Below are 17114 nucleotides of genomic sequence, written 5' to 3'. Positions count from 1 at the left end.
TAGAAAGGAACATGGAGGGGAAAAAAGCAAGAAAGTAGGGGTGTCTGGAGTTGAAAACTGGGGTGAGGGGGTGAGAGTGAATTGGGAAAAGATACGCAGAGTGTCCATTTCATACCCACCAGTGAGACCCCTGGTCAAGTTTCTTTTTGGTTACTGAAATCTCAGGGAAGCCCACTCTGTCCAAAACGATCCCAGAGCCATGAGGACAAAAAAAAAGTCTTGCTCCAAATAATCCACCTCTCAAAGATTCCTTGAAAATTAAATTCCATACCAGATTCCCAATGTGCATTTATTGACTACAAAGGTGAAACTACTGCAGTCAGCAATGGCTGAGCCTAAACTCAGCAGCCTGACTTTGAAGCACTGATTAATTCTGATACGTGGCTTTCCTCTTAAGCGACAAGATACATTTCCTCCGATAATGGCAACTGCCATTATGCCCACCTGACTGTTGCCCAGAACAATGAATGCCAACCTGCTCCCTCTTTTGCATGATAATGTGTATGTATATGCAAGCTTTTGTGTATCCCTCGGGTTGCTTCTGACATTGTCAGAATTGGGAAGCGGAAAGGCACCTATCGGTCTTTCTGGAGAGCACTGACTGCCACTTCTCATAGGTGTCAGGAGTGCAACTGAATCTTTGCAACATACTCACAAGCAAACACCAGTTGTGCATCCCCACTTCCTTGATGCAGTTCAGTACAGCACCTGTAAATACCTTTCCCTCCTGAAAAGCATTCAGGGGTTGAGGAACACCTGCTGGCAAGCAGCCAAATCTTCCCCTCCCCCTTCCCCCATGCTCAGGTCAATGTCTGCTTGAAAGGGGGTTTCTATGGAAACCCCAAGGCTGGGCAGTGATGTCACTGCTGAGACTTTGTCTCGTACAACCCCAGCCGTGGCCGTCAGGGCCGGTGTCCCCCTAAGCGCACCCACCCCCTTTTTCTGTGACACTCGCCTGGTCCCTTGTTCTCTTTCTGACAGTCAGGTCGGGGGTGGTGTCACAGGTTTCTGATGGGGATACTGTCCTCCGAAAGAAAGTTGGGGCACTAAGGGCCTAGTCCAGCAAGTCAAAAGTTCCTAAAATAAGCACAGTGCCAGAGAAATCGGTAGGAAGAAGGCAGAGGCAGATTTATGTAACCTCTAAAGCAGACAATTCCATTCAAAAACCTTGATGCGTTTGCTGCCCCGGGGGAATTGTGTCTGCTAAGTAAGTGTTTTAAAAGGGTGGGGGGGGGGCTGCGTCTCCATCCAGAATATCCTGGAGTGGCAGTTTCTGAACTTCAAATAAATCCATTTTACACCTCCCCACAAATAGGTCTTCAGAATCCCACACAGCTTCAGAACTTTAGAAGGGAGCTTGCCTCCACCTCAGCTCTGACCTATCTTGTTTCGGGGCCTCGGAGGGAGTGGACGCGGCAGCATTATGGACGGCTACAGCTGCCCAGCATGTTGCTCCCAGCAGGTGAGCTAAGTGTGCCTGCAAAGGAGTGGCAAAGGTTCTGTGATGGGAGGCTCTTAAGCAGCTGCCTTAGAGGCATTTTGCTGCCCTAGATTCAAGTGACTGTGTTTCCCCCCCCCCCAAAGAGTCCTTGAGTGGGATTGGCCCTCCTTCCAGTTCAAGACCATGTACATGTATGGCACTCAGCCAAACCCCTACCAGTAAGATATCTTAAAGGATGGGTTAAGAGAGTGTATGAGGGAAGGGTCTTGTTCCCCACTCCCACCCCCAGGCCCTACATGTGTGAAGCCTGCTTTGCTGACTTGAGATCTAAGCCCCCACATAAGCTGTACTGTGTGGACACACTGCACATAACTCTGTGTTATATTTTCAGGGTCTCTTTCCCTCTGGATTGGTCCCTTTTCTCTGTTCCTTGATGCCTGATAGATGCATTGACTACTCCTCTCATAATCCCTAGCCAACACATCACTGGGGTGCCTGGTGATGGAAGTGCCACGCTAGCAAATCTGCCAGAGACCAGGTAAGGGAAAGCTGGACTATATAATTGCCCATTATTCTTTGTGCTGCTTTGTCTCTATACCTTCCCGTCCTTCCCTGTTTTTCCACGTCTCTGGCTTTGCTATGCTTTCCTGGGTGGGTGGGTGTGTGCGTGCAGGTGATGCATGTGCATGCATGTTTGCATTCCCGAATGTTGCTCGGTGTGCCTTTTTTGTGCGATTCAGTTGTACCTATTGTTTGCCGATGTGCCTCAGCCTGCCTGTATTGTTCTCTGCCTATTTTGTCCCATCTTTTGTGTCTCTTCCTGCTGGCTGCGGGTCTTCTCTGCGCTGGAACAGACGCAGGTGTCTTTTGGCATCGGGTCAGCCTCCTGGGATGAATCCTGTCCTGACTCGGGCACCGGCAGGGTCATTCCCGCCCTCCCTCTGCAGCAGAAGGGGCCCAGGGACAGCGCAGGGATTCCAGGCAGCTCCTCGGGGGGACATTTGTCCAGAACAGAAATGCCGGTGATTGGCAGCCCCTGGCCTGCATCAGAGAAGCGCAGGCCTGGAGTCGGAAGCAGACGGGACTTCGGAATCCCTCGGGAGTTCTGGCTCCTCTGCCCAGGTTTTTTACAGCGGAGGAAGAGGAGCCAGCCTTCCTGGCAGAGGGGCACGGCTGACTCTCCCAAATCGGCGGGGTCCCTCTCCTCCCCCACTTCCTCGCTCTCTTGCCTTCTGCAACGTCCGAACGGAGTTCCCTTCGCCAGGGAAAAGAAGAGGCGATGCCTCCTAAAACAAAACAAAAAAAAAAAAAAAAACAGCGGCAGCCGAAGGACGGGCGGGCAGGGGGCGTGTCGCGGTGGGCTCATTGACCTTGGCCCCCTTCCTGGCTGGAAGGTGGAGGGCGCGACCGGCCGGGCAACTCTTGGCTCTCTTTGGGAAGGCCGCTCGGAGATCGGAGGCTCCCCTCGGGGTGCCGGCGGGACTGAATTCGCGAGGGCCGCGAAGGAGGGAGGGCGGTGGAGGTAGCGGACGGGGTTGGGAGCAGCGGAGCTGTTGGACGGACGGGCTGCTCCGACAAGGGCCGGAGGAGGAGAAAGTAGGCTGGCCATGGGGGAGGGCGTCTCCCCACACAGCCCCATCTTTGCTTACGGGCTGGCGTCCAGCTTTCCCTTCCCTCCCTTCGCGGGGAAAAAAAAAACAAGGCAGGTGCGGCCACCAGCGCGCCCGCCCCCTTTCCCCGAGTCTCGGCGGGCAGGTTTTGGCCCCCCGCTTTCGCCGGGAGGCAGGCACGGGAGGCAAGTGCGCGCGGCTCCGCCTGGCGGCTGCGGCTCCGGCTCCCTCCCAGCGGAGAGCTTGTTTGCGTCTCCGGAGCTTGTCAGTCTGGAACCAGCTGTTGCTCCGTCCCTTCCCGTGGCGGATTCCAATCCGGGTTTTGCAGCCCCCCCCCCCCCCCCTCTCGCTGGCTCTTTCTTCTTTCTCGTCTGCATTGCCGCGGACAAGGTGCTCGCCGCCAGCCCAGCGCTGCCTGGCAGGGAAGGACCCGGAGCGGAGCGGGCGAGAGCGAGAGAGACACGCACACGCACAGTCGCGCCGCGGCGCTCGGCCGGCGAGGGGGGTCTATGCGGCTGGCCGGCGCGGCTCTCCAGCGCTGGCTGCCGGAGCGAGCCCCCTGCTCCGCCCGACGCCCTCGCTTCCCCGCAGCTCGCCCTCCGAGCCCCGGCGGCGGGTCCGTCGGGCCATGAGCCGCCGATGGGGCAGGCGAGGAGCCCGCGGCGGGCTTGGGTGCTGAGCGGCCCTGAAGTGCCCTGAGTTCTTGCGGGGAGCAGCGCCGGGCGGACTCCGGCTGGGACAGACGGCTCCCGCCCGCTCCCTCTCCCTGCTTCCCCCGGATCGGGTCTCGTCCCGTCCTCCTGCCATCCCCGCGCCTCCTGCCGAGGAATGGCTCGATGGCTGCAGCTGGGCGCCAGTGCCCGTGTGGGCACGGGGCTGTGGCATGTTCTGCTGGCCGGCACCATCCTCACCAGCCACATCCATCCCAACGGTGAGTCAGAGCGGCTTTCACGCGCGGCGGCGGCGGCGGTTTCCGTGGACAGCGACTGCCGGAGAGCCTCGCGGGGAGGGACGGCGGGCGGGAGGGCGAGGAGGCTCGACGGAGAGGACGGTGCCCGGTGGAGGCACGGAGACTGACCGGGATCTCCTTTCGAGGGACGGGTTGAGGGTGGAAACGGAAACGGGACCTGAGTTGGTAAAGGATGCGGCGGCGGCGGTTTTAGGATGCGCCGGGGGCGCCGCGTTGTTAGGCGAGACGCTTGGGGAGAGGGATGCCAGCTCTTTCGGGAACCCTGGACTCGACCGGAGAGCATTTGGTATCACAAAGTGCAGCAACAAACTTTCAGCCTGCTTTTATCCTTGCTCTGCAGAAAGGAGCCATTGGGCTCAATGGCATATGGATGCTGCCATCCGTTGCCCTGGGAGTGCCAAAGACTCTGCTTTTGTTGCTGCTGCAGCAGCGCTGTGTGCGCGAAGGCCTTGCTTGGTGTTTCTGCCCATTGCTTCTCTCTTTCCACTGAGTTCTGAGGGAAGCCCACCCCCCCTTCCTTCTCCACCCCATGCCTATCTGATGGTCCCCCCCTCCCCCCCCCCCACGCAGCTTCTTTGCCTTCAGTAGAATAACCTGCCTCTGGGGCCTGTGTCTCACAGAACTCAGGCAATTCTTTTCTGCAAGGTGACTGAAGGATTTTGTGGAAAGAGGTAAAGCAAAGTTTGCATGGCCACTCTGATCTCGGCAGAGTGACTGGAACCTCTAGAGATGCAAAATATGGAAGGAGAACTTGAACAGTTCTTAGGGCAGTTGCATGTACAGTAAGAGAAAGCAAAGAGCTGGAAAGGTAAAACTGCTTAGCCTGAATGACTGATTCTGTGATGGGTTCCCCAAAATGGTGACATTCCCTATCCTGGATCCTGGAGAGACAAATACAGCTGTGGGAAGGGGTGCAGCTGAGGGGGGGCGGGTAAGTATTATTAGGGCAACAGAGTCTCCTTTGAAGCTTTGCTAAGAAGTTCACATTTTCCAATAGCAATGACCCCCATGGTGCCAGCCGTGGTACGACCAGACTCTGATGCTGTTTCTAGTTCTAGCATCAGTGCGGCCTGTAACACCAACAAAGCAGCTGCAAATCCATGGGAAGCTTTCATTTTGAGAAGGGAGATGGTAGGCTGAGGATCCCAAATTGTAGAGACCTTGCAAGGTCAACCAGCAGGTCAGGTGCAAGGCAAGGGACTGAAGCAAGATGGCTTTCCCAGCTCTTTTTTCCCCAACCAGGGTCCCAAAGAATTAACAGGAGACACAGGTGTACTCTCTGGCATTGCTGGGAAAGCCTCAACAGCTGAAAGATTTCCAAATGACAGTTCCATCATAATGCAGCAAGGTCATATTGTAACTCATTCTTTGAACACACTTTCTAACAGATCAGCCAGGTGATCTCCAGCTATCTTGGACTGCACGTCCCATAATACCCACTGGCCACGTTGAACAAGAATTCTGGGATTTGTTTATTGCAGCACAATCAGACACCATCAGGTGGAAAGATTGTGTCATAAGCTTTTTGGATGGTTACGGTAAATGGATGTTTCAAAAATTAAGGGACTATACACCCATCCATCCATCCATACAAACATGCATGCATGCCTACAGGGACTGAGATAGCATACAGCAAGACCCCATATCCCACACATGGTATCGGCATGCACAGATCTTCACATAGGCAAAATGTAATGTATACATAGGACTATTGCATGATAATGAAATGTTCATTCATACATGCGCATAAGATTGCAGAGATACCTGCACACACACACACACACACACACACACACAAACTCAGAGAGAACACACACACATATATCCTGCAAATATTCCCAGAAATAATTAACACTTTTCGGCAACATGCCTCCAGTCCCATATGGCCCACAGACTAGCATGCCACAGAAACATTCAACTCTGTGCATAGGCAGAACATCTGGCAGTAAAAACAGGCACTCTCTACAGAGCACCAACTGCAAAAACAGCCCCCTCCCCATTACAGTTTACAGCAGTATAGTGGTTCTTTTCAAACTCTTCACATGCCACAGGCTGCTTTGAAGGATGAGGACAGGATCTGGCAGCAGAGTGGAGCATAAGTGGATACTGTTTGTCTTTTCATTCTTTTCCACTGATCGCAGTGCCAGCCTGCAGGGAGCCAGCCAACTCTCCGCAAAGTGGGAGGTGGGGTAGAAGCCTGCCAGTGCAGAAACGTAATCACCCAAGGAAGGCCATAGAAGGGGTTAGTTCCCTGCTGAAGGCAGCCAGTGTCTAACTTGCCAGGAGACTGTGGATTGGACTTGCTGGCAGGATGTGAGGCCTGGAGAAGGGCAATTTAACCCATTTGCACAGTTGGGTGGGCAGCGGCAGAATATAGCCACCTAGTTGTGCTTTATTCTAAATTCACAGGAATCTAGGCCAATCAAAATGCCTCCATACTGTCCCCTTTCCCGCCCTCCCCCCCCCCAAGATATTATGCTATTCTGAGACCCACAGTGCCAGCCATAGCCAGGCACAGTGTAGGAGCTGAACTAAGCTCTGCTTGGCTAATTCCTTTTCATTCCACCTCTCTGTAGCCCCAAGTACCCCTTTCCTTGGATGCTCATAAGTGCCTTTTGGTCTCATATCCGCTTTGTCCTTGTCTCAGGTTTTCTCCACAAACAAACAGACGAACAGTCCTTTATTGAAATCAGTGACTCTTCACTCTCTTAATTCCAGTTTCCTTCCCAATTCTGTCACCAAGGCTTGTTCGTGGAACTGAGCAGCCCAATCACTAATATAATACAATGCCTTATCTTTTTAATCCAGAACATTTGGCATTCAGGACACAGTTACTAAAATGAATTAAACTCCTGTTCATCATACAAGCATGCCTCAAACCCCGCCCTCCCCCAACCCTCCTTGTTTCTCTTAAGCTGCCCTGACTGATAGATAAATTAAAGGATATTCAAGAGTGATTGATTTGCCTTGATATTGATCTTGGGTGTAGTGGCCTTTGAGTAAAGGTGCACCAGACAAAGGTAGCTTTGATTGGCAACGTCAGTTTAGATGGAAAGTGTCCTAAGGCAACAGTTAGAGAAAAAGAAGGATGCCTGAGTTGTTCCTGAGGTAACTTCTAGGAAGTTAGCCCAGTGTGGCATGTATGGGGAAGCCAGAATCCTGTAATATTCTGGAATATTCTTGAAATATTCCTGAAATGTTTCTTGGTTCAGCTTGAGTTGCCCTCTCCATCAACAGCTGCCTTGGCATGCCTCTACCTCACCTCCTAGCACCCTAAGTTAGCTGTAAGTTAAACAATATTGAGCCTCACTTTTCATGCAATGTAGGGAAAACAACAGAGTTGCTCCGTTGCTGCCCTGTCAGTGCAGAGTTATGCAGAGTTCTGGGAAGGAGCCATACTATGAACTGAAAGCCCAAGCAGGGCTCTTGGTGTCTTCCAAAAAAGGATTCCCTCCTAAGTAGAAACTGAATACATTTTTTAAAAAATATGTGACATCTGGTAACACAGAGCCTTGCCTTCATTTCCTTGTTCTAAATCCCAGGGAAGATGTCCCACATAAATTTCTCACAACCCATTCAGACACAGAGTGAGCATATTTTCTCAGTCACCCGTGGAGAATTATTGTGGTCAGGAGACAATTTGAATCTAACCTTTTTCTGGCCAAAGAACAATGGGGGAAGGTGTTTGAGGGGAAATGTATTCTCTGGGTGGGAAAGGACTTGAAGAATTGGGGAGGAAAGCTCTGAGGCATATTCTCCATCCCTGATTTGTGATCACATAATCGTTATTATGGAATTATTGCTAAGGATCCTGCTACCTGAGCAAGCACACATGGAGACACACACACACACTCCAAACAGAGTCAAATACTAATAGAATATTTGTAGCTCAGAAATGACTGGTTGTTGAGCAGTGATATTGTTACTTAGTTTGGATAATGAAACATCTGCAAGAAAACAACCAAGTTCAGAGAGCACCAAGGACCCCTCAGAGTCAAATACTATACTCTGAAAGCATTCACAATCCTATAGCTAGACAAGGAAAGTGCCAGGCAGGTCTTTCTCCACCTCCACGATGGTCCCACTTAATAATAATGATAATGATAATAATGATAATGATAATAATAATAATAATAATAATAATAATAATAATAATAATATAAAGTTGGAAGGGACCTTGGAGGTCATCTAGTCCAACCCTCTGCTCAGGCAGGAAACCCTATACCATTTCAGACAAATAAGGAATTTCAGCTTTGCTTTCATGGTTCTTCATGTGCCAGCATCACAGAAATAGAGGCATGCCAAAAGTAGTTTCCCCCTATGCTATTGCTAAGCACATTTGATTTGTGCTTAGATTGTAAGCCTCCCTGAGTCTTCAGAGAAGGGCGGGATATAAATGGGATTAAAAAAAATAAATAAATAGTACTGTCTTGAAGCGTTAATCTACAATTCCCATAATCCATAACTAGATTTGGCTCATTAGTACAAATTTCTCTGAAGTAATCCACCAAAAGGATGGGTGTTAAGAGGGTTATCTTGTACTGTACTATTGTCTCTCTCCCAGTGCCTCGAAGGGCCAAATGTGTCTTGGATTAGCCATCTCATCTTGTGGGACGACCAGCATAAACCCTTTCAGTCTCCTCTGAAACTGATATAAAACCTGCCAGCCTGTTAAAACAAAGTTGAATATGTTGATTCCCATTCTTTAAACATACACAAAGGAAGGGAAGGAAAGCATCTGGGCTTGTCTGAGAGTTCTCTAAGGGTCAGTTGTGAAAAATACAGATGAAATTTAGGAGTTATACTGTTCACAAAACAGCCTATTTTAATTGTTAATCCAAATCCTCCACAAGGAATAGAATCACCTTCTACTATGTTACTCACTCTTTGTTTCCATAATTACCTGGGCTAAACACAGTTTGATGGATCATTCCTCATTCACTTTCCAATGTTCCAGGCAATGTTTTTCTAATTCTAATCTAATCTGCATCTTTGATGGTGGACTAATTAACCTAGAATGTTCCTTAGAGACCTCAACAGGTATTGCAATCACCATTTGATTCTTGGAATAGTCTTTGGAAGAGAAACAAGAATTCTGATAATAGAGCTGTTAAATGTATTTAAATTTTGCAAAGAAATAGTCCTGTATTATCTCTAAAACAATCCCTTAAATAAACAAGGACTTGTGCATCAGGAATAGCAAAGTGAAGTTTTTAACTGCTTGTTTCCCACCTTTATTATTTTTCCTAATAAAGTGATCCAGCACACCCTCCTCCTCCTATTTTCCCCACATCAATAATCCTGAGATGTGAATTGAGCCGAGAGTGAGTGACTGGCCCAAGGTCACCCCAGCTGGCTTTGAACTCACAACCTCTTGCTTTCTAGCCAGGTGCCATAACCACTAGACCAAACTGGCTGTCATTAAAAGCCATTGCTAAAAACCGCATCCAGAGGATGTGCTTATACAGTACTGCAGGGGATGGGGGTGAGGGGGGAGGGAGGAATGTATTGGTAAGGAAAAAAAAGTGTTGATAAATCAGAGATTTATCTGTAAGGACTCTGTAAGAATGACTCGAGGGCTGCGAATGTGACCAAAGCCATTCAATCTGTTTAGTCTCTCTAAGAGAAGGGTAAAGGGTGACTTGATCACTAAATATCTACATGGCACAGAAAGAGAATTCTGATGCGAGTTGACACTTTAGTGCAGCAAACAAAAGCAGAAGGACAGCCCTATGGCTGAAGACCGATGGCCAACAAAATGAAGCCAAGAAATTAGTTGCCAATATGCTGTACCCTCTTAGTACAAACAGAGAGGAAAAATAACCACCGAAGTATCCTCACTACGGAATTGTTAGACTCATTGTTGCTTTATACAATAAAGCCTTCTTTCACAACAGAAGCTCCTGTCAGAACAAAGGATCTGTAAGATCTTTCATTAGTCCTACTTTCCAACATACGTGAAAACCAAAGACCGTCTGGTGACTTTGGGATAGATAACTAGATAACTAGTACTGAGCCAATTTGTGGTTCTTATTGGTTCATGCTGGGGCCAGCTGCACCTCCCATCAAAAGCATGGGGAAGTAAGAAAATAAAAAGGCCAGTTGCGTCTTTACTTCTAGGAGACAGATCGATGCTGTGAAGCAGAGCTGAAAAGCAAGCAGACGCTTCCAGCAGTTGTATGCTAAGATTTCCACAAGCATATCTGGAAACTTAAAATGGATACTTCTATTATAGGCTTTTCATACACAATTCCCAGGATTTCAGTTGATGCTTAGTGACCACAGATACATTTTCTTCATGACGACCTGTCCCCAAACTTCTTTTTTCAGCTCTCCCCCGTAGTGCACTCATTGCAATTATAACTGAGTCCATCCAGCTTGCTGTTGGTCATCCTCTTCTTCTTTCCCCAGCATAGAGCCGTCTTCAGAATGAAAAATCTTCACACAATGTGAACAAATTTAGGATAATTTGAGCCTGGTCATTTGTGTCTCAAGTGAGACCTCTGGGCAGATTTGTTCAGTGATCCATTTGTTTGTTTTCTTGGCTCTTTGTGGTATTCTCAGGTGTCTTCTCCCACCAACACAGTTCAAAAGTTCAGTACTCTTTCTGTCATGCTTCTTCAGAGTTGAACTTTGCTACCATAAAATGCCATGGGAAATACCATTTATTGCACTATTCTGATGCTTGAACGTATAGACGTATTATAACATCTGAACATCTTTTCTAAGATGTTCATAACTATTCTACCAAATGCTAGTCTGTGGCATATTTCTTGATTACCTATTTCTTTATTGTTGATGATGGATCCTAAAAGGCACTTCAGTATCTTGTCAGTTCTAAGGCTCGTTGTTGTACCTATTGTCGTTAGCTTTGTCTTATTTATATTTAATTTTATTCCCATTTTTTAATTGCGCTTCTTGACTTTTATTGCTAGAGCTTGCAGATCTTTGCATTTTTAGCTATCAGAGTAGTGTCATCAGCATAATGCAGATTGTTTATGTTTCTTCCTCAGTTTTAAAACCATGCTAATTTTCCAGTTCAGCTTCCCTTAATATACGTATATTCAGCATATAGGTTGAATAAATCAGGTGAAAGTGTGCAGCCTTATCTCACTCCTTTAGCCAACCAGGAGCCACTTTGTTTCACCATGTTCTGTCTGTACTTTTGGACCTGTATACAGTCAGAGTAAAGATGGTGTAGCAGCAGCAAATGCTAATTTGGGGTTCAGAATCGAATTTGCAGCTCTTCCCTTTCCATTCTCACCTAGCCATCCCAAACAAATGAAGTTTCCAAAATCAGAATCTGTAGTGAAGCTAAAGACTTCCTTTCACTTCCTCTCCATAACCCACACAATTATTTTTATGGACAATGGACAAATTTGTTTTCCTCAGTTTTGCTACTAGGATTGAGTCTCACTCATACTGTACATGTCAGGACATCATAAATATCACGAGGAAGCTGTGAATATCTTCCAACCTTACATTCCTTTGGTCAAAGACAGCTTCAGGATAACAGTTCATTATCTTTGTCCATTGATTCTTGTATTTTTTTAGCAAATGAATCATAGGCAAAAAAAGAGTTGTTGGGGTGGGGGAGAGTATAAACATAAGAAGTGGGTTTCTTCCCCCCCCCCTCCTCTGGCTTACAGAAGATAGCAGTGTGTAGAGTTCCCGGCAAAGATTGTGATCTATAAATGACCTGAGACAGTAGGAAAACTAGAACGTAGGAAGAAGCCTTATGTTAAGTCTAGCTGTTCAGTATGGTCTAAATATTCTGCAAGCAGCTCCTCAAGTTTTCAGTCAGGAGTTTTTCCCACCATTTCATCAAAATACTGAGGCAGGAGTTCTATTTCACACAAGCTTCCTTGTAAAGAAAAATGGGATAACACTGAGAGAATATCTGCAGCAAATGCATCTGTCCTATTTCACAGAAAGCACACTTAAATTTGCTAAATTTCATTTGGCCAATAGCTTTAGTTTCTAGCTAAAATTTGCTGATATTGTATAACCAAGATTCTCCATTCTGATCTTACTAACACCCCCCAACCCTAATCTGCACTCATAACTGTTGTTTTTCTACAACCTTTTAAGAATGTACCAATAGTAGTACATTGTGTTTTCACCTACTCCTGCCATCCTAGATCTGAATCATTGCAAATATCAACATAAAAATATAAGAATTATTGTCCCAATCAAAAATCTAACCTCTTTAAACCTGAAATGCTGTAGCTATAAGATGTTTGCAAACAAGCTACGATAGAGATTTGTTTTTTTCCAGGCACATGGCAGTTGGAAATAAATTGCCTGGCTTTTCTTATAGCTAATATTTATTGATAGACTTACCCTCTGTCAACTTATCTAATTGTGTTATAAAGTCATTGGCTATCCTCACATACAGGAACAGTAAATTTCATATGCTAATAATAACATACATAGATAAAATATCTTAACTAATGAGTCTACTTGCCAATAGTTTAATCTGGGTGAATAAAAAATTCACTACTTTGAGAAGGGAAGGAATAGATTAGTTCTATATAATTTTCCAATACAGTACTATTCTTAATTTAAAAATCTCTTTCATGTACTTCTTTAGTCAATTTTAGTAATCTAAAAAACTTTTCTTCATTATTATTTTCTTTAAGATATCACAATTCCTTCATTCTCTTTGCTAATTATGCTAATGTAGCAGCTCACTAAAGCCTCTAGCCCCCCCTTACATTATGCCTACATCTAGATCAAGCAGCCAACAAAGAACTATCTAACTATCAGTCAATATTAAGGATTAATTTCATTCATGGCCTCAACTATACATACGTTTACACACACACACACACACACACACACACACACACACAGATATCACATTCAGTTTGGGGAAAGATTTTATCTAATGAATGCTAATCCAGGCCCATCATTCAATTTATTTATATGTCTACATGGTGGTTTGGCTCATATAGTTTTATTAGCATAGGGTAAAATGGAGTTATGTTTAGGGTGTTTTGGGAATGTAGCCATTGCCTTAGCATGTTGTATGAACTAGCCCATTATATTAAGCAATTCTTGGGCAAATTATATGAATATAACTGTGATCTTTCAACTCCAGTTTGGGGTCTAGGCTGTTTCTCAACTCAACCATGTAGAGATATGTATCACAGATCAAACTAATCAGTAATATGTACAGTAATATTATGTCTCAATGCTCCCAGAAAACAAACCTCTTTGCACATGGAAAACTGGAACAGAAGAGTATACATAAAAATAGTGATGATGAATCAGACAACAGCATTCAAACAACAGCCAGTTCTTTTAAGCAGACTGTGAAGGCAGCAACTTTTCATCATCTACTGTATATACTACCTTTAACTGGGCAAAAGGGTGCATCATAAGGCAACAGTTTTTGAACCAAGGACTTTAAATGGGCTAACTTACAGAATGTGTCCAAAATCCAGGATCCATGAGTACAGAGGGAATTAAATTTGGGGAAATTATAGCTACATCAATGCTTCTGTTGCTGTAGACACATGACCTTCATTTTCAAGACATTTCCTACTAGCTAGGAAGGGAGGTTTTTAATGCTCTCTGCCAAATTTCCACAAAGAAACTCAATGGGGAAGCCAGCAGGAAGTCAGGATTCATCCTTGCTCCCATGCTTTTTTGCCTGCTCATGGTCATTTTGTTTTTCTGTTTAGGCAAGGGAATATCTCTGAAACAATGACCCAGTGGGACACAGGTTGTCTAGTTTATTTCAAAAAATTTTGCTTTTGGGGCCAGGAAAATAGCAGAAACCCTTATGACGTGCTACTTTTAAACTCTGTGTGTAACTATGTGAATTGGAGAGTATTCACCTATATGGTCTCCCACAAGCAATCTGACATGATGCACTCCCAGAACAGAAGCATCACGTGGTATTTCCAAACATGTGTGCCTTTGTTTTGAACTTTCTCCTGTCTTCTTGGCTTGAATCGATCTGACTGCCTGAGGGCCTTTCAAGTGCTAATCCTGTTTGAATCTTGGATTTTCTTTCATTTGTCCCTGCATTACAGAACTATTCCCAAAGGGTAAATGGTTTGCATTATGGACAGAAAAGTGGGGGAAAGGTAAGATAGCCAAAGGTATCCAAAACTTCCTTGGGATGATCTGAGAGCAGATCTGCTACTTAACTCATAGAAATGACATGGCACATCCAGATGCAGGCTAAAGAGGGCTCAGAAAGGGAAAAAAATCTCCAGTCACTCTGGCTGCCCACTGGCATTTTCAGTATAAATGACAGTGTGAGAATCTAAAGCTAAGCCAGAGTGCTCTGGGCTGAAAAAGACCATTTGTAGAGTTTGGGCATTTGCCAATGTCAGAACAAAAGGGATCAATTCTGTATTAATAAGGCCTGGAGAGGACAGTCTAAAGATTTGTGATCAGCACATAATGCTGAAAATCCACCCAAAATGAAATCACGAGTGGTAGATTCAAATTGAGGTGGTCATAGGTTCCAGGAGACATAACACTTCATAGAACACTATCATAGAAACATAGACACTTCATGTTCTGCCATCTTCACTAAGACTATCAGGTGTGGGCTGCAAAATGTTGGACAATCACAACATGTGAGCAGAGACACAGAAATCTGACTCTTCACTGCTATCTGCTCTTTGTCTGGAATTTTGCAGCCCAGATCTGGGAGCCCTAATCTGCAGAATAAACCTAGGGCAGCCTTTCTCTACAGGTTACACTCTAGAATGTTGGCAAGGTTGATCTAATGAGTATTTATAAGCTTTTGGTTCTATCATATTTCTTTTGATTGAGCTATACGGAGGAGTTTGGGTAGAGGCATAATTTGTGAGTGTAAAGGAGAAGTAGATGTATGGAAAGGGGAATAATAAATATCACCTATGGTCATTCCCTGTGACTATGATTAGTTCTCTTGGCCTATCAGGTCAGTAAGATAGCCAATGCAAGGAAGAGAGCAACAGTTCTTAAGTAACCAGTCATGAGGTTCTCATTAGGGTTAGAAATATCTGGACAACCTCATGATGGCAGCAGAGAGATACAGAAAAGTCTAATCCCAGTCTGGCCTTCCTCTACTCTATTCTTCGGATCAGGAAGTGTTCTCTAAAATCATACTAAAAATCATTAGTGTGCTATTGGTGTGGTTTATGTTTACATAGATGGAAAGCGAGCAAGAATAATTAAAATAGAGCCCTATGGCAGATTTGGCCTTGTCAAGAGCTTCATTAGAAAAGGAACTGTCCGTAGCCATTGTTGTTTTGAATAGGCATTCATTGTGAAGATCACAAGCTATGGTTTAAGGATTATGAGGGGTATGAAGAAACCAACTAAAGAACTTCTTAGTTATGCATTAACCCTACTGTCAATAGTTTCTGACTTCACAAATATCTTCATTGCCTATCATCAGTTTGCCTGAATGTCCTTTATTAGGGAAGAGGGTGATAAAAGAAAGGGGATATGCAAATAGTTAACAAGTTAGCAGCCTGTGCCCTCTGGACTGTTAAATCTAGGGGAACTCTCGGTGGAAATAAGCCTATGGGAATACAACTGTCTTCCAGATCTACTATATTACTCCAAGTCCTTTTAATGTAACTCGGAGGTTATATTACACTACAGGGGCACTATTAGAGTGAGATGGACAGTATGAGAAAAAGCAGTTCCTTTTCCTCCTTGTGCTAGTCCACATATGGGGCAAAACAACACACACACACAAACACCAATCTCCTCACTTTCCTTCCCCTTCCTAGCTGCAGCTGGAGAGCCCAGGACTCAGGGTGACCTTGAGACTCCAGACTACTGAATCCCAGCGTTTGATCCTCAGCCGCAATTAAAGGAGAAGCAGAGAATGTGCTCGGCCTCCTGGAGCTACTCCTGCTGCAGTGCTACTTCACAGGGGCGCTGGGGGAGGAGAGACGGCTGCGTTTGGGGACATTGCGAGGCGTAGCCCTTCTACCCCGTCACCCGTTCCCTCCACGACTTGTGCATGCCCAAATAGTGCCCAAATAGGCTGGCAAGCTCCTAAACTCGTTCGCTCCCCACTTGCCCGCCCTCTTGGCCAGCAGCGGGCTCGGCTTCTTCCTTTCTCTGACAGCAAGTCCCACAGCTACCCCTCATTCTCCACCTAATCTGCCGCGGCCCTAAATCTGGGACAGGTGGAAGTGGCTGTAAGCTAATGGCTGCTGAGGTGAGCGGTTGCTACGGCAGCGCGGCTGATGCCTGACGACCGGGAAGCATCTGCCATTAATCAGGGCAATAAGTGGGTCTCTCAAGACTGGATTCAGGATGCAGATCAGCAATTAGCGAGGGCGGCCTGCCCGTAATGAGCAATTGCGCTAACAAGAGGAAAGCAAGCGCGCACGCGAGCGAGCGAGGCAAGAGGACGAAATACCCAACAGACCGCGCGCGCGCCTGCCGGCGCCCAGTTCCGCCCTTGTGTGTTGGGAAGTTGTTAACGGCTTCTGTGCTGAACTCCCTGGAATCCCGCTGCCGATTCTCCAATTAGCCCAATGCCCTTTCTCCTCTGTGTTGATGTTACCAAAGCGAGCTGCCACCTGGTCTTTTAAGAAGCAGCCTTTTCCCCCGACAACTGGGGAGTTGTGTTAAGTTTCTACCGGCTGAGCGTTGAACCAGGACCTTTGTGCCAAACGAGGGAGCTGAACTGGCGGTGGGAGGTGGGCTTTTGTAGCTTCCTTGCCACTATTCCCTCCCCACAAAAAGCTTGCCTTCTGGCAAAGATTTCAGCGTATTTGAAAGACCAGTCGCAACAGAGATACATTGTGGAGTGGAGAAGATGGATTGATTATATCCAGAATAAATATGGGACTAAAAAGTTTCACCTAGCATTTGAATAAGTATTGATGTGATATTTACATTGCTTGTAGTTAGTTTATAAGAGTTAAAGTGCGATAGACGTAATAGTTTATTGTTGTTTGCATAAGGTAGATTATGATTGTATTTTTATACCCTGTATTGAGCTCTGGGAAGTCAGGGAGGGGGAAGGGAGGGAGGGGTTGGGGAGAGGGGAGGGGGTGGGGAGGGGTTTTGCTTTGTTAAAAAATGTATTGTAAAACTTTTCAATAAAAAAAAGCTTGCC

General features: G+C 46.1%; 1 protein-coding gene across 1 annotated transcript in view; it reads left to right on the top strand.

Moving 5' to 3' along the window:
- Positions 1-3879: 3879 nt before the first annotated feature.
- Positions 3880-17114, top strand: part of UNC5A (unc-5 netrin receptor A) — a gene marked incomplete at its 5' end in the record, with an annotated part of 105650 nt that continues 92415 nt past the window's right edge. Inside the window, one exon of the mRNA XM_083354094.1 lies at positions 3880-3982. Within this exon, the coding sequence (XP_083210220.1) occupies positions 3880-3982 (103 nt within the window). The remainder of the gene's footprint in view (positions 3983-17114) is intronic.

Source organism: Vipera ursinii (genome assembly GCF_947247035.1).
Source record: "Vipera ursinii genome assembly, chromosome: 2".
Lineage (NCBI taxonomy): Eukaryota > Metazoa > Chordata > Lepidosauria > Squamata > Viperidae > Vipera > Vipera ursinii.
The sequence above is the reverse complement of the archived record's forward strand: the minus strand, read 5'-3'. Positions and strand labels throughout refer to the sequence as shown.